Consider the following 25,334-nt stretch of genomic DNA (forward strand, 5'->3'; position numbering starts at 1 on the left):
GCAGAGGAGAACTCATCCAGCACAAGTCCATCAGCAGCAGGGACAGACCCTGGCAGAGCTGGCAGGCACACGGAGCCTCAGAGACAACGTTTCTTACAAAACACAAACATCTGTGCCCCAAAAACGGCTTTTCTGCACCAAAACATCTACACGGAGGGCGAAGTGTAGCCGCTGTCCTGAGCGCAGGAAGGAGGGAGGACAAGAGGCATTTCCAACCCAGGATTTACTGATTCCCCCTGAAGCCAGCCTGAAGGCGGCTTTACACCTCAGTGGCACTTTCCAGGCAGAAGGGCAGCACCTTCCTCCTCCCTCAGCTTCTCCCAGCCTTGCCTTCCCTCTTCCCAAGAGAGGGAGAAAAAAAAACCCCAAAAAAAACCCCAAAGGAGCGACACAGAGCTATAAACACAGGCTAGAAAGTTCTGCGGGGGCAGCACGGGGCTCCTAGTCTAGTCCAGGTTGGCCGTGTCCTCGTCTGTGAGACTCTGTCCGTTCAGGGCCGGGCCCTCGTAGTGGCCCTGGGATAAATCCTCAAACTCCTGGCTGGTGGTGGGGGAGATGAGGCCGGGGCTGCTGTCACAGGACTCCGTGCTCTGCTCTGAGGTAGCGATGGTGGTCGTGGTGCTCTTGGGGACGGGGTCGAAGTCGTCGTCGTCCTCCAGGATGGGGGACTCGTGGATGTCTGAGGGGGAGGAGGCAGCGGTTAGGGTTGTGGTGAGAGGGATTCCCTGGGTGTGGTTGTAGCAGGGGTTAAAAAAACCCCTACAGGGTGTAAATTGGGGGTTGGTTGCAATTCCTGCAAGTTCCCCAGGATGGGGGACTCGTGGATGTCTGAGAGGGAGGAGGCAGGGGTTAGGGTTGTGGTTGTCACAGACATTTCTTTCATGAAAAATCCTCTTTCAGGATTTTTCCTGCTGGAGCTGAGAAGTTCAGCAACAAGGCATAAACAACAGGTTATCTGCTGCTGTGGAATGCAACAGGTCTGTCTGGCTTGGCCCAGATTGGATGTTTATAATTAATGGCCAATCCAGAACTGAGATCTCTCGGACACAGTCCGAGAGCTAGTTTCTTATCATTCTTTACTTTTCTTAGGTAGCTAGCAGCTTCTAGAAACTCTCCTTTCTTTTTAGTATAGTTTAAATAGATGTATATATCATAAAACAATAAATCAAGCCTTCTGAAACATAGAGTCAAAGATCCCATCTCTTCCTTCACCCAAACACCCTTGTGACCACCATCACCGTGACAGAGGTGAGAGGGATTCCCTGGGTGGGACTGCAGCTTGTAGGGGTTAAAAAACCCTACAGGGGGTAAATTGGGGGTTGGTTGGAATTCTTGCAAGTTCCCCAGGATGGGGGACTCGTGGATGTCTGAGAGGGAGGAGGCAGGGGTTAGGGTTGTGGTGAGAGGGATTCCCTGGGTGTGGTTGTAGCAGGGGTTAAAAAACCCCTACAGGGTGTAAATTTGGGGTTGTTTGGAATTTCTTGCAAGTTCCAGGCCCCCACTCAGGATCCAGCCCCCGCTCCCCGGGTCCCAAGCCCACTCTTGCAAGTGGATTTAAGGAGTTTTCTGGGTTTTTAGGGAAGCAGCCATGGGCCAGCACGTGGACTTGTGATTCCTGAGGGATGCCTTAGGAACAAGAGGCTCTTCCCACAGGAGGAAAACTGAACGTGGGGTGCCAGGACAAGGGAATGGCTCCCACTGCCAGAGGGCAGGGCTGGATGGGATTTTGGCCAGGAATTCCTCCCTGTGAGGGTGGGCAGGCCCTGGCACAGGGTGCCCAGAGCAGCTGGGGCTGCTCCTGCATCCCTGGCAGTGCCCAGGGCCAGGCTGGACATGGGGACAGCGGGAGGTGTCCCTGCCATGGCAGGGGTGGCACCGGGTGGGATTTAAGGTCCCTGCAGCCCAAACCATTCCATGACTCTGCAGATCCGCGTGTCAGGAATCACTCACTGCTGAAAGCCTCCGGGTACTGCTTTGCCAACTTCCCCTTGAGCGTCCTGGGGAGGAGAGAACAATCCCAGTCCGTGGGGAGCTCAGGGGCTGCCCCCCGGCTCCCTGGGCAACGCAAACAAATCCCGAGGCTGAGGGATTCCCACCCCGAACCCCCAGAACACCCCCTCCCCAGCACACGGGGTGCTCCTGAACCCCACACTCTGTGTTTTGGGACCACCCCGAGCAGCAGAGCCCACCCAGAGCAGGATCACAGAAACCCGAAGCTCCAACCTCCACTCGGTCACACCTCTTCCCTTCCCCAGCAGATTTTCCTTCTCACAGCCCCCCAAACTCGGACCTGTGCCCCGCTCTAACACCCCCCTCGCCCCTCCCAGCCCCCCCGGGCCCGTTCCCGGCCCAGTTCCCACCGGATCCTCCGGAAGATGCTGTCCAGGTCCTTCTTCATCTCCACCAGGGTCCTGGTGTGGTGCACGAAGCGCTCGCTCATCTGCTGCATGCGCACGCTGGACAGGTTGTTGAAGTTGAGCAGCATCTCGTTGGTTTTCTCAAAGCGATCCAACCTGCGCGGGGGAGGCACGGGCAGCTCGGTGAAGATCCCGGCAGGTTCCCGGTGCCCGTACCGGCTTTCTCACCGGCCGCTCCCCCCCGGGACTCACATGTTTTTCTGGGCCAGGATGATGGCGTTGACGTCCTCGGCGTTGACCATGCCCAGCACCCTCCCGCAGAACACCTGCGAGGCCGAGGGCTCCATCGTGACCTGCGGGACCGCGGGGCGGCTCAGCCGGGGGCACCGGAGCCCCCCGCGCCGGTAACGGAGACCCTCCCCTTCCCCTCCGTGATACCGGGACCCCCCCGCCCTGCCGTGCACCCAGTACCGGGTGCCCCGCCGCCGTGCCCCCTCCCAGGGCCGCCCCACACGCCGGTAACGGGGCATCCCCTGGCCGCCCCCGGTTCCGCCGCCAGCCCCGGGTTCCCTCGGGGACACGGCGGCCTGGGCCTGCAGTGGTGTCCCCGGAGCCTCCCACCAGCACTGCCCGCGCACCTGCGGGAGCCCGTCCCGCCGCTTCACATGACGGGAGCGGCAGCGGTACCGGGGGCGGCACCGGCGGCGGCTCCGCGCCGCTTCCGGGTGTGCAGTCACGTGGGGCGCGACCCCGCCGCGTCACCGCGCGGAGCCGGAAGTCCCGGAGAGCGGCTGGGCGAGAGGGTCACGACCCCTGCGGGCATCACGGAGCCTCTCCGGTACCGGTGCGGAGCCCCCGGCCCCGCCGCCGCCCGCCGCGCCGGGGCGGCCGCGCTGGTGGCGGCCCCTTTAAGGCGTCGGGGGCGCCGCGGGCGCGCGGCTGACGAGCGTGCTCCCCGCCCAATGGCGTCGCGCGGTGGGCGGGGCCGGACCAATAGGAGCGTGGGGGCGGGGCCTGCGCCCGCGCGTTCGCGGGCCAGGTGGGAGCGGCGGGGGGCGCGCGGCGGTCACGTGGGGCGGGCGGGGGGCGCGGGGCCGCCCCCCACGGTACCGGGCCGGGGCCGCGACCCCGACCCCGATCCCACCGGACAGACCCCCCCACCCCCATCCCACCGACCCCCGCCCCGCCAGGCCCCAGCCCTCCCCGGCGCTCCCCGGTCTCCGCTGTCCCGTTGCGCATCCTCCGCTCCCGGAGGGTCCCGCCGGTCTCCGGCTCTGTGCCGGTAAGAGCAGCCCCGATCCCCGCCCTCTCTCCCCGCTCCAGGTTGCTCCGCCGCCATGGCGTCCAGCGGGGAGGAACCGAGCAACGGCTCCCCGGGCCGGGCGGGCACCGGCGGCAGCGAGGCGGCGGCGGCGGACGCGGCTCAGCTGGACACGGCGGAGGATTTCGAGGTGTTGGAAGAGGAAGGGGAGGAAGATGAGGATGACCTGAGCGAGCTGCCCCCGCTGGAGGACGTGGGCCGGCCGCCGGCCCCGCCGCGGGAGGACGCGCAGCCCCCGGCGCCGGGCGCGGGGGACGCGGCCGGGGACGCCGAGGAGTGGCTCGATGTTCTGGGTGAGAGCTGAGGCTGCTCCGTGGCGGGGCTCGGTCCCGAGGCCTCTCGGGCTTCCCCGGGGCTGCAGGAGCCGCGCACGGGTGGGGGCAGTCGGGCTTTTCCCTCCGCAGCCGTCCCGATGCGCCCCCGCTTTCTCTGTGCCCAGGGAACGGTTTGCTCAGGAAGAAGACGCTGGTGGCGGGCCAGGGCGTGGAGAGCCGTCCCCAAAAGGGCCAGGACGTGACAATCCGCCTGAAGGCCATGCTGGAGGATGGCGCCGTGGTGGAGCAGGACCCTGCCCTCACCTTCACGCTGGGGGACTGCGATGTCCTGCAGGTGAGCACGGGCTGGGGGCTCACCTGGCAGCAGGACCTCACCTCGGGGGCCACAGGGAGGGCTGGGGTCGGTGGTTTATGGATCAAAGTGGCCCCTCTGCCTTGCTCGTGGAGTTAGAGGGGTTTGGAGCCGTCTGGTTTTGTGGAGGATGTTCCTGCCTGTGGCAGGAGGTTGGGACTGCAGAACCCTTACAGTCCCTTCCGTGGTGCCACGTTGTCCCCTGCAGGCTCTGGACCTGTGTGTGCAGCTCCTGGAGATGGGCGAGACGGCTCTGATCGTGTCAGACGCCAAGTACTGCTACGGAGCTCAGGGCAGGTGAGCTGGCAGCGCCTCGGCTGGGGCAGGGGGGTCCCACACAGGGCTGGGACAGCTGTGCCCTGCTCACCTGGTGGCACCCCAGCTGTGCCCTGCTCACCTGGTGGCACCCCAGCTGTGCCCTGCTCACCTGGTGACACCCCAGCTGTCCCTTCTCACCTGGTGGCACCCCAGCTGTCCAACCTCTGCTTCCTTGTCGGGGTCTCTGCTGCTCACAGTGACCCCAAGAAATGTTAGAAAGTCTCTTTTCCCAGCCCTGCGCTCAAAGAAGGAGTCAGGGCTGTTCATTTCTCGGTCTCAAGGTTGTTTATTGTGTCTTATCTATAAAATTCTTTCTCCTGTCCTGCCCAGGTCTGCTCAGCAAGGCAGTCCAGGCACTCTGCCTGCCCTGGGTCAGTGTTATGTTTTTATACTAAAAACTACATGTACAATATTTACAATTACTTCTCAACACCCATCACCTGTGTTAGACAGTGAGCTTCTGCTGTAAACCAATCTAAAAGTGCCAACATCACAGCAGAAGATGGAGGCCAAGAAGGAGAAGGAGAAAGGCTGGACATGCCCAGATTCCTCCATCTTGCCCCCTGAACCCCCATTCTAAAAAACCCCAAAATCTACTTTTTCACCCCGTGATAAATTCACTGTCGTTCCACTTAATTTGTCATGGCTTGCAGATCTTCATCTAAGGTTGGTAACTTGCTGCACGGGTCGTAATCAAACCCACAGGGGCATTGTGGGCTCTGTGCCAGGGTCTCTGAGACCCCTGGCAGGGGCCTTGGCAATCCAGAGGGGTGTGCTGGCTCCTGACACTTCCTCGCTTGCTATGAGCAGTGTGTCCTACCTCGGGTGGGAAGATCCGCATCATCGGGGATTTCTGAGCTTGGATTTCACGGTGCCAAATGCACAGAGCAGCACCTGAGGGGTGACAGTGGAAACCCCTGGCAGGGGGGTTTCAGAGACCCCTCTGAGACCCTTTGGCTGCTCAGGACAGCCAGAGGGATGTGCTGGCTCCTGACACTTCCTCGCTTGCTATGAGCAGTGTGTCCTACCTCGGGTGGGAAGATCCGCATCATCGGGGATTTCTGAGCTTGGATTTCACGGTGCCAAATGCACAGAGGGCTGACAATGGTGGCATGGCTTTGTGCAGGAGCCCTGACGTGCCCCCCAACGCGTCCCTCACGCTGGAGGTGGAACTGCTGGCGGCTCGGGACGCGCCAGACCTGGAGCTGCTCAGCGGCAAGGAGAAGATCCAGCTGGCCAACCGCAGCGGGAGCGCGGCAACTTCTTCTACCAGCAGGCAGACTACGTGCTGGCCGTCAACTCCTACGACATCGCCCTCAGGATCCTGGGCTCCAGCTCCAAAGGTACCTGTCCCCACCCAGGGAGGGTCCCCGGGGCTCCTGGCCCTGCTGTGACCTGCCCTCGGGGGGTGTGCAGTGGATTTCAGCCCAGATGAGGAGGCCGAGCTGCTGGACGTGAAGGTGAAGTGTCTCAACAACCTGGCGGCCTCGCAGCTGAAGCTGGACCATTTCAAGGCAGCTCTCAAGTCCTGTAACCTGGTGCTGGAGCACCAGCCAGGGAACATCAAGGCTCTCTTCCGAAAGGGGAAGGTGAGGAGGGGTCCCCTCTCTGTGGTGTGGCAGGGCGTGAGGGACAGACCTCAGCCCTGCTCCGTCCCCGTGTCACCCTGCAGGTGCTGGCTCAGCAGGGAGAGTACAGAGAGGCCATTCCCATCCTGAAGGCAGCCTTGAAGCTGGAGCCTTCAAACAAGGTAGGCTGGAGGTGTGTGTGCTGCCCACGATCCCGCTGAGCTGGGGGTCTCCTGGGCGCTCCTTCTCTCTTGTCCCTGTCCCTACAAACCTCAGTGTTGCCCCTGGAAGGCTGAAACTCCCTGGAGCTGTCCCCAGCTCCATGAAGGGAGGCTGGGAATAGTCCCCAGAGCCTGGGGAATGATGAGAATAGCCCCCAGAGCCTGGGGAATGATGAGAATAGCCCCCAGAGCCTGGGGAATGATGGGAATAGCCCCCAGAGCCTGGGGAGTGATGGGAATAGCCCCCAGAGCCTGGGGAATGATGAGAATAGCCCCCAGAGCCTGGGGAGCGATGGGAATAGCCCCCAGAGCCTGGGGAGCGATGAGAATAGCCCCCAGAGCCTGGGGAGCGATGAGAATAGCCCCCAGAGCCTGGGGAGTGATGGCAATAACCCCCAGAGCCTGGGGAATGATAGGAATAGCCCCCAGAGCCTGGGGAATGATGAGAATAGCCCCCAGAGCCTGGGGAGTGATGGGAATAGCCCCCAGAGCCTGGGGAGCGATGGCAATAGCCCCCAGAGCCTGGGGAATGATAGGAATAGCCCCCAGAGCCTGGGGAATTATGAGAATAGCCCCCAGAGCCTGGGGAGCGATGGGAATAGCCCCCAGAGCCTGGGGAGTGATGGGAATAGCCCCCAGAGCCTGGGGAGTGATGGCAATAGCCCCCAGAGCCTGGGGAATGATGAGAATAGCCCCCAGAGCCTGGGGAGCGATGAGAATAGCCCCCAGAGCCTGGGGAGCGATAGGAATAGCCCCCAGAGCCTGGGGAGTGATGAGAATAGCCCCCAGAGCCTGGGGAATGATGAGAATAGCCCCCAGAGCCTGGGGAGCGATGAGAATAGCCCCCAGAGCCTGGGGAGCGATGGGAATAGCCCCCAGAGCCTGGGGAGCGATGGGAATAGCCCCCAGAGCCTGGGGAATGATGGGAATAGCCCCCAGAGCCTGGGGAGCGATGAGAATAGCCCCCAGAGCCTGGGGAGCGATGGCAATAGCCCCCAGAGCCTGGGGAGCGATGGCAATAGCCCCCAGAGCCTGGGGAGCGATGGGAATAGCCCCCAGAGCCTGCGGAGCGATGCCCCACGTGGAGTGTGGCTGGGCTGCTCTCCAGCCTTATCTCCACGCTGCGAGGTTCCCTGGTGACCTTCGCTCCTGAGGGTGACAGGACTCCCTGCCAGCCCCTCTCCATGCCGTGGGGAGGGTGCGGGCTGCCCCAGGTTCCCCAGGTGGCTCGGGCAGTTGGTGCTGTGGTTGGGGGAAGTGGGGCAGAGCTGAGTCCCCACAAACTCGCTGGGCAGCCCCAGAGTGAATCACCGGGTGCTGGGAGCAGCCAGAGCTCGGTCCAGCGCCCGGGCAGGGCGAGCTCTGGGTCAGGAATTTCCTGTCGGTTAATGATCAGCTGCACGACTGGAGCCTGGGGAGAAATCAAAAACCAGTGCCAGGAAATGACCCCAGCAGGAGCGAGACTGGGAGGAGGCGGGGAGGTGTTGCCTGCACAGGGTCGTCCTGGGGGTCTTGGCGCTCCAGATGGGCTTTAATCCTTGTCTGGATCTGGTGTATCCCTTTCTTTCACGGGGATTTCACCAGCCCACCAGGATCTGTGCCATGATCCACTCCCTGAAGGTCACGGGGGGGATGTGGCACGAGCAGGTGCTTGGTGGCCCCACAGCACCTTCACTGGTGGTGTGAGCTCCCTTGGGAGGGTGAGCAGGACCCCAAACCCTTCCTTTCCCATCGAGGTCAGGGTGGGGAGGGAGCAGCACAGGGAACCATTCCCCTGGCACGTCCCTGGGCAGGGCGGCTGCTCCCCAGCAGTTCCGATGGAGCTTTTAATTGGAGAGGGCTGGAAAATCCGAATGCCCGGCAGTGACGTGTCCGGTGGAACCACAAGAACAGCAAATTACTGCCCTCCCCAGCTGCTGCCCGGGCTCCAGTGGCGGCGTGGGTGACTCAGGGGCCACGGCTACCGGTGCTGAAAACACTCCAGAAATGCTGGGCTCCACCTGCCTGCCGCCAGGCTGTCACACACATCCCTTCTCTGAGCCCTCTGGGATGCTGAGGGTTGTGTGACACTGATGTGACAGCCCTGGTGAGCTCGGAGCAGGAGCGTTCTGTCCTCCAGACATCCAGATTTTCGTGTTGGAGGCAGATTTCCCCAGCTGGTGTTCTCGGGATGTGTCCCCCAGCAGAGGGCACAGCGTGGCTGTGCCACCGGGGCCACCACAACGTCCTTCTGCCACCCTGCCCTGCTCGGCTCCCTGGTGCTTCCTGCTGCTTTTGGGGAGCCTGTGGGCCCCACGCGGGGCTCAGAGCCTTTTGCTGCCCTGGCAGGGCAGGTGTGGACACGCTGTGGGTCTTGCTGCAATCCCACTGACACCAGGCTGAGTTTTGAGCCCGCTTTCCCAGCCTGCTTCCCGACAGAAAGTGGGAGAGACTGGTGCACGTCTGTCCTCAAAGCAGACACTTTCCTGTCTCGATTAAAGGATAAAATCCCTTTCCTGATGTCTGGCATCAGCCCTGGGCTCTGCTCCCTGCTCTGCTGCCAGGCAGGGAGTGGCTTGAGCACCCGAGAAGGACAGAGGGGCATTGGCCCCACAGAGTGTCCCCTGGTGCAGCCCCATGGCGCCGGGACGTGGGGCAGGATGAGGCCTCATCAGCCCCTCAGCCGTTGCTGCACATCCCAGGGGTGGTGGAGCGTGCTGTGGGTGGCAGGTCCCCTCCCCGGCAGGCAGGGGTGGCGCAGGGCTGATAAGAGCACGCTGTCCTCCGCAGACCATCCACGCCGAGCTCTCCAAGCTGGTGAAGAAGCACGCGGACCAGAGGAACGTGGAGACGGAGATGTACAGGAAGATGCTCGGGAATCCCAGCACCGCCAGCACCGCCAGGAAGTGCAAAGACAAACTGCCCTGGGTAAGGCCTCTGGAGGGGTGGGGATCCACAGGGGATGTGTCAGTGTCCCCCAGGAGGGACGCAGCCCCAGTCCCAAGCAGGATGTGCTCGGGCAGTGTCAGGATCCCGCTGGGAGCAGGGGCCGTGCTCCGGGAGCCGTGCCCAGAACACACATCGCAGATAACAGCCTGTGCCCTGGCAGTGTGTGCCTGTGGATCCCAGCCATGCCAGCTGCACGCTCTGCACTTTGCTCCCGGCTCCCGTTGGGAAGCGCTGTCAGCTGGCGGCACACGCTGTCCCACACGGCGCTGCCTTTTTGGGATGCCCTGTCCAGCAGGCAGGGCAGGCGGGGTGGCACGTGTCCCCTGCCACGGGCACTGCCCCTGACGTCCCCCCCCCCGTGCTCTGCCCCGCAGTCCATCCCCTGGAAGTGGCTCTTTGGCGCGACAGCCATCGCGCTCGGCGGCGTGGCCTTGTCCGTGGTCATCGCTGCCAGGAACTGAGGGTGGCACCGGGGCGGCCCCTGGGCACAGGAGCACTGCCAGCTCCTGGCTGTGTCTCTCTCTCTGCCGAGGGGCTGCCCCGAGGCTCTGCCACCCCTTCCCGCGGGCTCGCAGCTCCACGGATGCTTTCTGTGCCGGAGGTGCCGGATCTCTGTCCCGACGTTCCCCACATCCCTCCTGGCACGGGCGGGTGCCACCCTCGGGGCGGGCAGGGGGCTGCTGGCAGCGCAGGGACCCCCGGGCAGCCTGCTGGCAAATAGGGGCTCAGCCCCCAGCCCTGAGGGTGTCGGGGGCAGCGGGAGCTGCCTGTCAGCGGTACGTCCTGGCCGTGCCCATCCCTGCTGCCAGGACAGGGTGGGCAGCGGGTGGCACGGGGAAGGAAGCTGTGGGAAGCGATGCGGATGTGCCCAGGGGGAAATGCAGCGACATTCCCCGATTCCTGGGGGCTCCCAGGGACTCAGCCCTCCTGGAGGTGCCCGCTGCCCTCCTCTGCACATCCCTGGAGCGTGCAATGTCCAAAGGAAGCCAAAGAAACCCGCGGTGGGAGGGATGGAGGAGGGGAGCGCTGCAGACCCCCTGTCCAGGCTGTCTTCCCCGGGGACCAAGCCCGTCGGGGGTCCCTCCCTGCCCTGCAGCCCCCCCAGCGCCTGCCCAGCCTCAGCTCTGCTCATGATGGGGGGTTGTAGCACTGTCCTTGCACCCCAAACTGACTGTGAACTTCCCAAATAAAGGACAATTCCTTCACTTTCCGGCCTGTTTATTGCCACACATGGGGACACATGGAGTCTGTGGGGGGGGCAATGCTCAGGGGGGAGCCTGGCACACCGAAATCAGCCCTGGAGGCAGCCTGGAACCTACCTGGGCGTCAGGGGGTCCGTGCCGGGGGGCTCATGGCTGGGGAGGTCTGCGGGGCTGGGGGATTCATGCCTGGGGGAGTACAGGGGGTGCCCACCACGGAGAGTCATGGCCGGGGGGCTCACACCTGGGGATCCAGAGGGTTCACGCCTGGGGGGCTCACACCTGAGATCCAGAGGGTTCATGCCTGGGGGGCTCACACCCGGGGATCCAGAGGGTTCATGCCTGGGGGGCTCACACCCGGGGATCCAGACGGTTCATGCCTGGGGGGCTCACACGTGGGGATCCAGAGGGTTCACGCCTGGGGGGCTCACACCTGAGATCCAGACGGTTCATGTCTGGGGGGCTCACACCTGAGATCCAGAGGGTTCATGGCCGGGGGGCTCACACCCGGGGATCCAGACGGTTCATGTCTGGGGGGCTCACACCTGGGGGGCTCATGCCCGGGGAATCGATGGCAAGGGGTTGCAGGGAGTTCCCACCCGGAGGGTTAAATGCCCGGGGTGGGTCAGGCCGTTCATTACCGGCGGTTCATTACCGGGGGTTCCCCACCCGCCGCCCCCTCCCCACGCTCCCGCAGCGCTCCCCGGCTGCACCAGACCACCCTCCCCAGCATGCCCCGCGCCCTTATTTACATATCCCCGCCTCCCCTCCCTACGGGCCAATCCGGCGCGGCGCCTGGCATCATCCAGCCAATCGGCGCGCCCGCTGCCCACCTCCTCGCCCCAGCAACAGGCGCCCCGCGTGGGCGTGGCCGGCAGAGAGGCGCACATGAATAATTCATAAGGAGGGGCGTGTCGGCGGCGGGCGGCCCCGGCGGCCCAGGCGCGGAGGGGGAGACGGTCCCAAGATGGCGGCGCTGCAGGCGGAGCGCGGGTACGGGCTGTCCTGCGGCCGCCTCGGCCGCGGCACCCGCGTCTCCGTCTTCCACGTCAAGCTCACGGAGAGCGCCCTACGCGCCTTCGAGAGCTACCAGGCCTGTAAGGTACGGGGCTGGCGGGCGTGGGGTGGCGGGCACGGCCCCGCCGAGGGCGAGCGGGCGGCCGCCACGAGGCCCCCGGACGGAGCCCTGCGGGCGGCACCGGCGGGGATGTGAGGGGAGGTGAGAGGGGGGAGCTCCTCGTGGCGTGGGTGTGTGGCCCGGGGCGGGGGGACTCCCTGGTGGGGGGCTGAGGGGGTGCGGAGGCTCCCGCCCCCCCCCCCGTCCGTGAGTGACCGGAGAACCGGGAATGGGGGGGCGATCCTGGTGCCAGGTGCCTGCGGGACACCGGAGGGGAGCCGCGGTGCCCCTCCCGGTAACGCCCCGGAGCACCCCGGTGTGTTCCTCATCCCCGGCAGTGTTTGCGGGGTCCCTCTGGGCCCCCCGGTGAGTGACCGGGGAGGGGTCGCGATCCTCCGCCGAGTGCCCGCGGGGCCACCGGGAGGTGTCGGTGCCTCCCCTTGCCCGCCCCGGTGATTGCTGGGGGCACCCCCGTGTGCCACCGCCCCGGTGGGCGAGCGGGGACCCCCGGTGTGCTCCCCACCCCCGGCTGGGTGACAGGGGCCCCGCGGTCCCGGTGCGGGGGTGGGCGCTCGGTGCCCCCCCCCAGGAGGTGACGAGAAGCTGCCGTCAGTCCCCGTGAGTGTCTGGGGAGGGGGGCCAAGGGACGTCGGTGCCCCCCCCGTTTCCCCGGTGAACGTGACGTGGGTTTGCAAAGCCGGGGGGGGGCGGCGGGTCCATCCCCGGTGCTGCCATCCCGGACTGGGGGGTCCCTCCATCGCTGTCCCCTCCCCGGTACTCCCGGTTGTTCATCCCCCGCCGGCTCGGTGCTCCCCTCCCGGGAGCGGGGCGGGGAGGCACGTTCAGACCGTATTTTGAAATTTCCAGATTGTCTTTTCCGTGCCGTTTCCTTGAAATGCATCCAGAGAGCTTCTTAGTCATGTAAATAGAGAATAATGGCAAAGCTCGGCAGCTGGTGTTGGGATGGACCGGAGAGGGGTTCAAAACTGTCATTTTTTTAGTGTAATTTTATTTTTATTGTATTTTTTCTTTCCGCCTCTGATCCTGCGATGAGCATTTCTGTCTCCTCACCTTGCTGGGGGAAGCTGGGAGCCTAAACCCGTTTGTCATTAGGAGCGTCCTGCCTGCCAGCTTCTGTAGGATAAACCATATGTTGTCACAACACTATTTTTAATTTAGGGTGTTGGTTACATCACATCACTGAATTGGGCAATCTGTATGAGGACGAAGGTAATGACTGTACCAGGGTTTATCAACTTATATTTTAATGAGTGTTTATCAGCATTATGAGAAGTCAGGAGGAATAAGAGTGACTTGGGTAGACTGAATTGTTAGCTTTTTTCTCTCTGAAAAATGAAACAAATAATCCAAATAATTCTTTCCTGTATATTGGGAAAGCCTTTTATTTTGGGGCAGGGAGAGTAGGAAGACTACAGGCAGCTGCGTTAAATATTTTGGGAAGCTATTCCCAGTCCATGTCACACATGAATAGTGGTGTTTATTTTCTAAATGAAGTCTGGGCTCAGGATTGTTTGGTGGCCAACGGCCACTAATGAACTTTGCTTCCTTCACCGCCACCCAAAAGAGAAATAGTCAGAGGCTCCTGGTGATTAACTGGGCAGGAAGGGATAAGGGCAGAAGAGCTGCTTGTTTGTGTAGTGAATAACGCAACAATTAGTGGGCTATTAAACACATATGCTCATTCTGCATGGGTTCTATAAACAGTTTCCCCAGCTTGGTGAAGGTCTGGGCTTCCTCGGAAGCTCCGGGCCCAGCCCTGCCAGGAGCCACCCCCAACACACCTTTGCAGCTTCTGTTTGTCCACTCCAGCTCCGCTTTAATTTTGGGCTGCAGCAGCTCAATGGAAAAAATTTGCTCAGGCTCCTTCTGCTGGGTTTGGTTTGAAACGTGGTGGAACTGACGGCAGCGTTGTGTAATATGGATAATGGCCTGGAATCCAATCCTGCTCTTTGTGTTACCTGGAGCCCAACGTGTGCAGTCTGACCTGTTTGGGACACCGGGGGAGCACGTCCGTGCCATTCCTGCGACAAGGCTCTGTCCCTCTGCCAGCACGGGCAGGGAAATGTCTTCAGTTCCTTGCTTGAGTTTGTTCTTGGGCTAATAATAATGTATTGGGATTACATAATCCAAAAATGATCACCCAGCCGGGCGAGCTGCCATTTGTTTGGAGTGTCCCTGGTGCCAGAGCAGTTGCAGGCTTGGTGTGGAGCTGCACCATGTGTGGATCAGGCAGCAGGGCTGTGGAGAAACAGATATTTGTCTTGTTGGGCCTCTGCTGAGCTGTGCTCTTGCGCTTCTGCTGAATTGTCTGCGTCCTAGGGAAGAAAACGGTCAGGGATCCAAATTCTGGAGAGGGTTTGGAGCAGCCTGGTCTAGTGGAAGGTGTTCCTGCTCATGGAAAAGGGTTTAAAACAGGTTGAGCTTTAAGGTCCCTCCCAGCCCAAAGCATTCTGTGATTCTGAGGTACTGATCACCAACTCTTGTGTTCCTGTGTCAGGTACAGAGGATGAGGAGCTCCAGCTCACAGGGCCGCTGGCTTCTCATCCTGGGAAGGGTTTTTGGGTAGCTCACCTGAAAGAAATAAGAGCCTTAAAAAGAGAATTAGCGCTGGCTTCACAAGGGACACAGTGAGATGTCACCCAACTGCTCCTTGTGAAACTTGCTGCCCCTGAAACTGTTTCCCCACAGTTGTGAAACTGAGAGCTCTGGCTACTGAGCTCAGAGGGCTGAGCAGTGGGAAGCGTGTCCCAAGTTGGTTTGTCCACTGGTGAAATGGAGCCAGTCTGGTGTGCTCACCTAAAACAACTCTGGGTTCTCCAGGGAGTGTAATTCTAGAGCAGCCTGCAGTTTGCTGCCTTCCTTTTGGGGGTGTGTACGTGGTTAGGCATTGCCACTCCCCCCAAAAAGGCAGGGCATGGCCGAGGCCAGCTTGGATGGGGCTTGGAGCAACCTGGTCTGGTGGAAGGCGTTCCTGCCCATGGCAAGGGGGTGGAGCTGGGTGGTCTTCGAGGCCTTTCTGACCCAAACCATCTGGGATGGGATGATTCTGTGACTTTTCCCATCACTTCTTGTGTGGCCCCAACTCTGTTCCTGCCCCTGTCAAGGTAGAAGGGAGCTCCTCACGCCCGTGCCTTGCTTTCCTCTTTCATTCCTGTCCTCGGTGGGGAGATATTTTACCATCCTCACCTAATTCCCTTAGTTATCATTCATCCTGTTATTTTTCACATTGTTTTTTTAGCAGCATCCTGGGTAAGTCCCATCTTCCTGCCTGATTCAGATGCCACATGGCAGACCTGAGTGTCCCTTGGCAGTGGCTCAGTCTCCCTTGCAGTGAAGGTGCTGATGGCGCACAAACAGTGCTAGGGCTGTTCCTGGAACCCTTACCTGGGAATTTCCCAACTTCCACGTATTTCTGTAAACCTCTCTGTGGTTGAGGGGTGGCTCTTTGATTACAGGCAACGTGATGCAGTTGCACACCTTTCCCTGTCACTTTGTGTTGTGCTAACAATGGCTGAACTCTGCTCCTGCCTTCCTGGTGGTTGTAGGAGGGTTTAGAGAAGGTTGTAGCATCCCTTGGTGATGGAGCTGAGCAGCACGTCCTGCTCCCTCTCTGCTCCTGCTACCCCAGAGCGTTTTGAACTGCAGCCACCGGTTGATTCACTGGTGAACTTTGGCAGATGCACAAATATTTATTGGGGACTAAGCTGAGATAACCAAAGCACGTTGTCTCTGTGCTCACCCAGCTGAATTTTGGGACTGTGGTCCGATAGATGTGGCTCCCCAAATCATCTTCCCCGTGCTGCCCTAAAACCAACAGTGAGAGAAACAATCCCTCAGAAATGAGGGTTAACCCGACCCCTTGGAGTTGCTATTTATTGAAATAACTTTCCAGCCTTGGCTTTTGGAGCAGGTTGTGGAGATTCCTTCATCTTGCTGTGTTCAAAGCACGAAACACAAAATGAAGGCTGTGCTGTCATTACAGGGTCTTTAGGGTAATGCGTATTCATGCTGACTTGAGAATTGAAAGCTGCTTGCAGGTGTCAGGAGGAGAAGAACAATCCGCCTTTCCAATCAAAATTCATTGAATTATCTCAGAGCTTTTTGCATCATTCCTCCTTCCCTGTAACCTGTTTTTTCCTGTCCTATTAATTCACTGATGCCGTAGTCCGTCAAAATTGAGGCTCTTACGACATCGGGAGCGTGAGTCGGTGACATGGCTGAGTGAATCACAGGAGGCTGGAGAGGAAGCTCATGGCACACGTACGGCTCATCAGCAAAAATGGGACAGGATCTGCAGAACACCCTGAACTGCTCAACTCCTGCTCAGTGTTCTTCACGTTGACCTGAATGTGGCACCTCCCATTGCAAGCAAGGGGACAAAGAGACACTGAACATTGTGCACGAGGAATGTTTTGGCCCGTGGCAGTTTCCTTTCAATTATTTAGGGAAGCTTTTTCTCTCAACCATATAGCATTTGGATCTGCTCAAATTATAGATTCATCTCTATAGTTTTCCAACGGCATTGGAAGGAATTGTCTGTAATTTACATCTAAAGTGACGTACAGTTGCTATGGGATTTGGTGGCAAATTATAAACCCATTATGCTTTTTTTTTATACTGGTGGTAGCAGACTAAAGAACTAGGTCTAATTGGTGATGTGCCAAAGGAAAACAGAAAGTTTGTGACAGAATCCTTGTGACTGATGGGGCTTGCTTTTTTTTTTATTTTATCAAACATGATCTGCTTTTTATCAGCAAAACATACCCTACCATTAATTGGAGAGGTTGAATTTGAATTAATAATTTTTGCTCTCTGGCAATACAGGGGGAAACAAGCTAGAAGATTAACCCTTTATGTTATTTATATGGGGCTAGGTTGCTCTTTTTTAAATTCAAGTGGGATATTTCATCTGTTGTATCAATGGCAGCTGGATGTGGTGATTCTGTTCCTTACCCAGCAAAATTAAACCCTTTCTCTTTTTCAGCATATTCTGATTTCTCTCTCCACTTAACCAGCAGAAAGAAAAGCTATTATAATACCTTTTTAACTTCTGTCTGAAGCACAGAAGTCTCTTCAGAACAATGTGTCTCCCAAGGACCGTGGAGTGGCTGCTGCTGGTCAGCTCAGAGTGATCCTCCAACACCAGGGCTTTTCTGAGCCCGTGTGGAGTGCTGTGTCCTGTTCAGTTGGTTTTTGTCCTGGTGCAGCTTGGCACAGGGCTGGTGGTGGCTGTTGAAGCAGTTCCCTTGCGTGGTGCTGGCTCTGCCGGGGCAGCAGCAGCGCCTTTATCGCCGCCCAGGGAGGGAGGGAGGGCAGCTTTTGTCGGAGGGAGCATTTGAGGTTTCCTTGGTAAATGGCCGTGTTATCTCCCGTACGATTTGCACGTTTCAGACCATTTCAACTCTGCCTGTAACTTGTAAGCAGAAACTTGTGAAGCGTCTCCAAATCCCTGGTGTTTGTGCATGTTGAAAAATGGGAAGGGACAGACTGCATGCGTCACTCCCGTACTAATTTGTGCCAGCTAATCCATGGGAGAAGAATACGTTTTGGCTGACTTAGTGGTTTTGCTGCTAATGCACAGGAGAATGCGTTTGAATGGATGGAGTGGCTGCACGGGTTTAGGTAGACTTTGAAGGGATAGCCTGTGTCTGGGATCCTGTGCTGGGTACCCTCACTTGGTGTCACATCCTGGATTTGTTTGGGTTTTTGGGAAGGAGGAGTTGGGAGGGAGGGGAAAGCTCCCTCAGCATCACAACATCAGGAAGGCTGGGATAGAGTTACCTCTGAATAATTAAGGTTAATGCTGTTTCTGGAGGAACCATTATCTGCAGTGAACTCAATGCTCGTGAAAAGACATGCTGATAACGTGAACTATGCTAATATTTCATCCAGGCTGGATACAGAGGAGGCATCACCAAAACTGGGCTTTGGTGTTCAGCGTGCCTTAGCCTGACCTAGATGAATTATCCAGGAAAGGAGGTTGGATTTGCTGATAAGAGTTTTCTGGAGTAGCTCATGTTTTGCTTAGAAACATCCCATGTACATATGGCAACTTCTGCACACCCTGGTAATCTGGTATTGCCTTCTGACTGGGGATTTTGGTGGGTTTGGGGTTTTTTCCAAGCATTTATATATTAAAGAGCATGCTAAACCCCTCAGCAGTCGGTTTGCTGAGTGCTCTGTATATCCCTGCTGCAGTGGGAGAGCAGACTTCCCAAAATCCAATCCTTTTTGCATTACAGTCTAGAAAAAACACAGCTCCGTGCACTTGGTCTCTCCTTTCTTTACATTGGACTAGTGCCTTTTTCTAATTTAAAGAAACCAGCATTTGTTAAACTCAAAAAGAGGTCAGCACTGGTGAGCAGGGCTTGACTGAGCTGCCCACCTCCACCCACCTGGAGTCTTCCCTGCTCTGGTCCAGGGTTAACCCTCTGCTCTCCCTCTGTGCAGGCTTTTATGCAGGAGAGATCACTTCAGTGCAGATTTTTGTGGAAAGCTGAGTTATTTCTCCTTTTGGGCTCCATTCTGTGCTGTTGGGTTTAATGGTAGACTCAGACTTTGTCCTCGAGGTTCGTGTCCACACGTGATGCAGTTCAGCAGGTACCACAAAACTTCCTGAGAGCAACCAATTGCCTAAATCTCTGCAGTATTTAGATTTCATCAGCACAAACATCCTCTTGGCTACTTGGCTCTGTATTTTGAGCATATATGAGTTCAGCCATGCTTTGATAAGAGCAGCCATGTGGCAGCTGGGGCAGGTTCATGGTGGGATCAGTGATGGGGAGACAGGAGCAGGTCTGGAGGAACTGGGGCTGCCCCAGCCCTGGAAGTGTCCCAGGCCAGCTTGGAGCAAGCTGGGATAGTAGAAGGTGTCCCTGCTCCTGGCATGGGGTGGAATAAACTGGATTTAGTGATTTTTATTTTTTTTTCTAACCCAAACCATTCTGTGATTCTATATGACATTTTAAGCTGATTGTTGTTACTTAGCAAGAGCAGATGTGTGTTACTTAAAATCCTAACAAAAATCCCAGCAGGACGGAAGAAACTCCGGCTCAATCCATATCACTGTGCCCACAGGATCCATATTTTCTACGACTGAGGTGGAAGAACTAATTTAATCTTCCTTCTATATTCCTCCCCACTGAGGCCCATTCTGCGATGGGCTGCAATCAGTGTGTTATGTGCCAGTTGTGGTTATTTGAATCATATTTCCACATTTCAGTGTCTAGACTTGATGTTTGTGTGAGTTTTGTTGTACCTTTCCAGCTCCGGCGCTGATTTCAGTTGGTTTTGGCTCCTGGTTTCTATGAGAAAATCAAACGGGCTGTGTTTCTGCCTTTCCCAGTCCCCAGAAAAGAAGGCAACAAGGGAATGGGTAAAACTTGGTTTTATAAGCTCCTTTGTCACCATTTTTCTGTCTTTTGAGAAAATCTGTGTGTGGATGAGCTGGGTTCTGCCATTTGGTGACCAGCAGGTGAGAGCAAGGACAAACCACTGATGGCTGCAGATAAATCTCTGCTTCTTGCACCGAGAGAAATCTGCTGTGAAAAAAGGGATGAGCTTGATACAGACCAGCAAGGCTGGGGAAAAAAAGTGACTGGTGCAGAAGTTTTTAGTAAAAAACAACTTTATAATCCACAGAAGGAGAGCATTTATTGAAAATTAAGCAGATTTTTAATTGCCTGCGTGAACTGGGCTTCGTTTTTTGCCAGCACTGGTGGATATTGAGGATGATGGATGTGGCTGTGTTCGTTTAGTGAATAGGAGGGTTGGTCTGTTTGTGATGCTCAGAGAAGTTGATAATGGCACCAGACCTGGATAACATGGACCTCACTGTGACCAGGAGGTAGAAGTGGCTTCAGAATTGTTCACAGTAATACTGACTTGTGCAGAAAACAGTGTGGAGCCCTCAGCCAGGGCTGTTTTCTCCTCCTGGTATATAATAAAGTGTATTATGGCTAAATTAGTGAAAGGAAATAATGTTCCCAACTCCTTGTTAACCTGTAAAGCTTGCTGCCATCAAAGTGAAAGGCTTAAGTGCAGCTGAATAGCAAGGAAAATGAGAATTTTTCGCAGGGAATGCAGAGAATAAAAGCAGTGGTTCCAAGTTCTCTCTGCTCCCCCGGTGTTTGAGGTGCCCCAGGGTGCTGCCAGAGCCGTGGCTTCACCTCTTCCAGGGAGCTGAGCAGTGTAAATTCTTCCATTCCTTCCCCATCCAGCATTCAGTGGATGCTTTTTGGAGCCCGGCATGGGCGGAGTAGCAAGGAAGCAAATTTTTCCACCCTGCCTGAGCTTGGGCAAGCGGAAATTGTGCCTTGGAAGCCTTATAAGGCCAGCGAGCCGGCTCTGGCTGGGCTCACCTTGCCACCAGGATGCTGGGGAAGGGAGCAGCCCTCGCTCCCAGGGAGAGTTTCAGAGCCTTTGAAGTGCTCCCTGTGCGTCTGCCACTTGCCAGAGGGACGGTGTGGCCGCCCTGATTAGGTGACAGCAGCTCATTAACTCGCTGACTTTTGTGGGGCTCCGGCAGCCGGCCCCAAACGGAGGCGGAAATTCGTGATTCAGAGCGAAACTGCTGTAAAATGACGGAGCTGGGAAGGTCGGAGCCTCTGTCACAGGGTGTCTTCATTTCCTTCAGCGGCGTCTCAGGCAGATCCTGCTGACTGCAGACAGTGCTGAGCAGGACTTTGCTCTGAAACCAGAGTTCCTGTGGCATTAAAATAGATTTTTGAAAAGCCTGGCAGCACCTGTTCCCCCAGCCAGGGATGTTCAACCCTCAGAGCTGCCGGAGCCCCAATGGTGACCTCTGCTTCTGCTTCTTGCAGAATTAAGAACAACTTCTGCTCCCATAAATAGTCCCTTAAGAAGTGCGTAGGAGCTCTGCGACCAATTTCTTTTGAAAAGTGCTTTCAGTGACACCCGTGGCTGTGACCTTGCTCGCTGTTCCCACCCCGTGTCCTTGCAGGGCAGCTGTGTTTTGATGGCAGCCCGGTGGTCCTGGCCACGAGCTCTGCTTCCTTCTCTCATTTAATCAAGACTAAAAAGAACCTTTGGTTATCTGAGTGTTTTGTGGGGAGCTGCTGCTGCTTGTCCTGCTGCAAATCCCAAATGCTCCCTGCCTCGTTCAGGTCTTCATTCCCTAATGCCACTGAGGTGGCTAAGCATCTGAAAGCTCCCGTGTTCCTGACGCATGTCACAGCTGCCAGTCCTTGTTTTTATTCCAGGAATAAAGGCTGGTTTTCCAGAGGAGCATTGCCACAAACCAGTTCTCCCAGCCTGGAGTCCTGGAGCTGGTGGAGAGTCCCAAAACACCCAGCTCTGCTCAGGAAGCGGCTTCGTGTTTCATCTTTGCAAATGTGGAAATGGGAAAAGGGAGGCAGTAATGGATGAAGTAAAACATATTTAACCTTTAGGGACGTAAATGGGATATCTTGGATGTGTTTGGAACGGGCACTGGGGTTGACATGGAACGTGGTGGTGATTAAAACCAACAGCAAACATTTTTCTGCTCATGAATTACGGACTTTGTTCTTAATGCATTAAAATCTAGAGCACTTTGGGGTTTCTTAACGTGAAGGGGGAGAAGAAATAGATTTATTACCTGGAAGGTTTGATGTTATAGTTCCAGGCATGTTTCCACAACCTTCCTGCAAGCATTTGGAGCTGTACCTAATGTGGGTGCTGCCTGCATTGGGCTGCAAGTTTGAGCTCTCTCATACAATTAAAGCCATTTAACTGCATCTAAAGACCTTTTACTTGTCATTAAGACTAAATTTACTATCGCTGACAGCAGGAAGAAACACATTTACCCTAACTCAGATGGGCTAAGAGAGCAAAACGTTCCAGCTAACTATGACTTGCCTGGATTGTTAAATTTAGACCAAAAATTCTGGTCAGACAATTAAGTGCCGGCTCAGTGGCCACACCACTTCTTTTGCATGTGTGAATTGGCTGAGCTGCCTCTGTCAGGCAAGAGAGATTCTCTGTCTGAATGTCTGAATTCTCTGAGGGTTGTTGGGCTCAGACCTGGGGAGTCTTTTCGTGTCACTGTGGTCGCTCCCTGTTTGGTCAGCAGCCCTGGTATGTTTTTCCTCTTCTTATCTGAAAATTTTTCATGTTTATTTTTGGAATTCGTTGTAACCTGAACTTTCTCAGGTGTCCTTGTGGAGAGCAAAGAAACATCTGACTTATTTTTTAGGTAGATTTTTGCCAGTTGAGAAGAGTGTGTTCTTTCTTTTACTGTTTGTCGCTTTATTTTTGGAGCAGGTTTGTTTCTGACCAGCCTGGCAGTGCAAATACAGAGGTAGCTGAAACAGTGCAGGTTCTGTGCTTCTTACTGAAGTAAAGGCAGCACCTAATTTAACTTCTTCAGGCAGCTGCCTTCGCTTTTCTCCTGGAGAAAGCATCCCTGGAAGCTGGAGGAGGCTGTTAGCAGAGGGTATGTAACGCAAGGTTCTATCATGGTAGGAAATCTAGAGAGGTTCTCTTGCTCAGTGTGTTCAGCTGGATTTTTCTGGGGCAGCTTCCCTCAGTGATAGGAAAAAAACCTGGAATATTTGAGTGCTTTATTGCTTTGCCGCCTGTGGAGATGGCAGGAATTTGGGTGACACCCCTGCTGAATCCCGAGTGTCTGTCAGGTTGTGTTCCCTCTGTCCTGGCTGGCATTGGAGCACCTCTGTTTGCCTGGAGGCCAAGAGAATCTGTGTCTGAGCATCTTGCTTTAGCTTTTTGAGGTTGCTCTGGCTCGTGGGGTGTTGCTGGTGGGATTTCTCTAGGATTCCTTCAGGATCCAGCCTCTGGCTTTGCTTTATCGCAGCCTCTACCAGCAGCGCTGTGAGGAACATCTGGAGATCATCTTCAGCAGAACTTTCTCAGACTAGTAATTACTCTTCCCTCCGAGTGTCAATAGGATATAGCTGGGCACAAGGAAAAACAGAACTGGTCCAGGCTTGTTTTCCTGGGCTCAGCAGTGTGAGGCGAGATCTGTTCCGGGATGGTTGAACGGGTTCGTCAATCTGATCTCTCAATTGTCTTTCTATATTTTTCTCTTGCAAGAAAAGGAGTAAAGCCCTGTGGAAGATAAGAATCGTTCTGATGTTTCAGCAGCTCGTTTAAGCCACCTTATGAGCACATAGGCAAGTGAATCAGCCCTGGTGTCTTAATATGTCCTAAAATAAATTAGACTTTCGTAAGCAAATTCGGTGGGTTTGAACTGCTGTATTTTCATTAAAAGATTGCAGTGGAGAAAACGCTCTTTAAAATTCAGCCTCGGGGTTGTGTTGTTCATTAACTGATAGTCACTCCTGTTTACCTTGTGTGATAAGTCCCACGTTAAGAATGGCCAGCAGTGCTGATGCCGTCACAGTTGCCCTTCAGAGAGAATTGCTCTTTTTTTTTTTTTTTATGGCTCGCTTTCCTGACAGGTGGGAGTTTTTTTGGAGCTCGGATAAATGCAAACAGCCACGACGTACCCTCTCCTAATCGTGGAAAACCACTTGTTTGGTTTTTTGGTTTTTTTTTGTCCCCCTGTTCTTAGCAGCTTGGTAACGCTGTTGTCGGTACAAAGGTCATTTAAAAATCTGACATGTCAGCCCAGCAACATACTGCTCCTTAATGAGGCTTAAAACCAGCGTGGAGCTGCCTGGTGGAAATAAATTTGGAGCTGCAGAAGAGAGGGAGACATGTGAACAGCTTACAGGGATGGGATCACCTGGCTTTCCTCTCACCAGCCCCCCCTCCCCGGATCTCTCCTGGGTACTCGCAGTTCTCTTGCATAAAGGGCTTTAATTTTTCCTCTTGTTATTCAGATGAGCCCAGGTGTTTGACAGCACATTTGTGTTCTCAGAAGAAAAGCAACGAAAATACCTCCCGAAATCCAGGCACAGATGTTTTCAAAATGATTCTTTCCTGTGTTTGAGGTTTTCTCTCCTCCTCGTCTTGGCCTCCTGCTGCCCCTTTGAGGAGGTCCTGGGACACCTCTGCCTTCATCCCCAGCTGGCTGGAGCCCTCGTGTCCCTCCTGCTCCCCAGGATGTCACTGAAGCCAAGCTCTTGCACCTCCCTGTGACGCTCCCTCAGTCCTTTGAATGTCTGAAGGCTTTTCCTCTAATCCTGTTCCCTAGCACTACTGGAATTTCAGCACCTTCAGCCTCGCCTCAGTCTTTTCAGCTCTTTGACTGGTCTCCAGTGAAAACTAGGTCAGAAACAACCAGCAGCTTCTGATATTTCACTATTCCTGTTTTATAAGTTGTAACCCAGTGTTGCTGTGTTTAATCTCTTGCTTTAATTTCCACGTATTAAGTGTCTCAGCTCGCTCTGCGTGAGCAGCCTGACACAGTAAAAGTGCTCCCAATAACATCTTGGCTGGAACAGCCGTGTTACCTTGATTGGGGCTGAAAAGGTGAATTGCTTTTTTTGGTGACACATAATGCTGGAGATGCCAAACTGACAGATTTTTCCACCACCTCTGTCTTAAGCGTACATTTGCTGGCAATTTTGGAGATGTACTTAGCCAGCTTCTCTTTGTGCCTGTGTGGCTTTTTAACCTGATGGGTGAAAGGAAAAGAGCCTAAAAACAATCATAATAATTGGAAACCCACAGGTTGCCCAAGAACGCAGCAATGCAGGTATATTGGAAGGCATTTAAGAGATTTATTTTTAACTGAGTTGTAGCTGACTGGACCCATTCAGCTTTTTTACAAAACTATTCTTGGAATGGTGCTTGAGCTGAGGTGCCTCAGTGTTCAGTGAAATCCACCTGGTGTAATTCAAGAGTATCCCTCTTCCTTTCTCTTAGGCAGACTTGGAGCCAGCCGGTGTTGGAATCCTTGGGCATTCCAGCATCAGTGGGATTTAAATGAATCCTTACTTTTCAGTCTAACTTAAAGGTTGTGGTTTTAGAATTGTGCCCGAGCTGTTGTCTCTGAAAAGTTTTTTTTTTCCAAGTTGTTTATGAAGCTGTTCTTAACACACTTTAATTTTCTTCCTTCATGTGTCTCCTGCTGCTCTGTGCTTGTTTTCAGGGATCCCCATCCCGGCACAGGGTGGGATTTGTTGGGGTGTCTGTGCAGGGCCAGCAGCTTTGATATTCCTTGTGAGGAATCCCTTCCAGCTCAGTGATTCTGTGATTTTCCTAGGATTTGAGGATCCCTGGTTTGCAGGTACCAGTTTGATCCAGCTCTTTCCATCTGGGAAACATTACCTGTGTTTGACAGGTGGGGGGAGTTTGAAGCAGGGCTGAAATGTTTTATTCAAGGAACAAATCCCAGCCCTAAATGTGGCTCTGCAGTCACTTCCCATCACTTGCGTGGCCCTCAGCCTGGCATGGAGGAGCTTGGGTGTCTCCATCAGTTCTGGGAGCTTTATTTATCCATGATGGGGATGAGGGGGAGCTGAGATGTGCTATCGTGACACACTTTTCTGTCTTAATTTGGGAATCATTTTCTTCTGGCACTTGGGGCGTTTTGTACAGTGCAGAAAGCAAAATACTTGTAGTATATTCATGGGATACAGCTGGTCCTGGAAAAGCTTTTAATTGTTTTACCCTCTGAGCCCCAAAACTGTATTGCTGCATTGCTTCAGAAAGGCTAAAATCAGGGAAAAGTGCCATCTCCAAGAGGGACAGCAGCGAGCCAAGTGATTTGTGTGATGGAAATTTGGTT

At 55.6% G+C, this 25,334-nt stretch overlaps 3 protein-coding genes across 3 annotated transcripts in view; 2 read left to right on the plus strand and 1 right to left on the minus strand.

The window, feature by feature from the left end:
• Nucleotides 1-208: 208 nt before the first annotated feature.
• KXD1 (KxDL motif containing 1) lies at nucleotides 209-3,248 on the minus strand. The gene is made up of 5 exons (XM_030966858.1): nucleotides 2,996-3,248; nucleotides 2,610-2,710; nucleotides 2,361-2,513; nucleotides 1,951-1,997; nucleotides 209-679 (listed from the first exon to the last, which is right to left on the minus strand). Exons 2-5 carry the CDS (start codon nucleotides 2,702-2,704, stop codon nucleotides 447-449), a joined length of 528 nt encoding a protein of 175 aa, XP_030822718.1. The 5' UTR covers nucleotides 2,705-2,710; nucleotides 2,996-3,248; the 3' UTR covers nucleotides 209-446.
• FKBP8 (FKBP prolyl isomerase 8) lies at nucleotides 3,126-10,546 on the plus strand. Its single transcript, XM_030966857.1, is given in 10 exon segments — nucleotides 3,126-3,201; nucleotides 3,681-3,971; nucleotides 4,118-4,287; nucleotides 4,514-4,602; nucleotides 5,750-5,865; nucleotides 5,868-5,966; nucleotides 6,040-6,212; nucleotides 6,296-6,373; nucleotides 9,182-9,319; nucleotides 9,715-10,546. Coding segments are annotated over 9 exon segments (1,227 nt in total). The 5' UTR covers nucleotides 3,126-3,201; nucleotides 3,681-3,694; the 3' UTR covers nucleotides 9,802-10,546.
• A 938-nt stretch (nucleotides 10,547-11,484) lies between these two features.
• ELL (elongation factor for RNA polymerase II) overlaps nucleotides 11,485-25,334 on the plus strand; it is a 52,433-nt gene continuing 38,583 nt past the window's right edge. The window contains exon 1 of the mRNA XM_030966621.1: nucleotides 11,485-11,641. Within this exon, the coding sequence (XP_030822481.1) occupies nucleotides 11,507-11,641 (135 nt within the window). The 5' untranslated portion in view covers nucleotides 11,485-11,506. The remainder of the gene's footprint in view (nucleotides 11,642-25,334) is intronic.

Source organism: Camarhynchus parvulus, chromosome 28 (genome assembly GCF_901933205.1).
Source record: "Camarhynchus parvulus chromosome 28, STF_HiC, whole genome shotgun sequence".
Taxonomy (NCBI): Eukaryota; Metazoa; Chordata; class Aves; order Passeriformes; family Thraupidae; genus Camarhynchus; species Camarhynchus parvulus.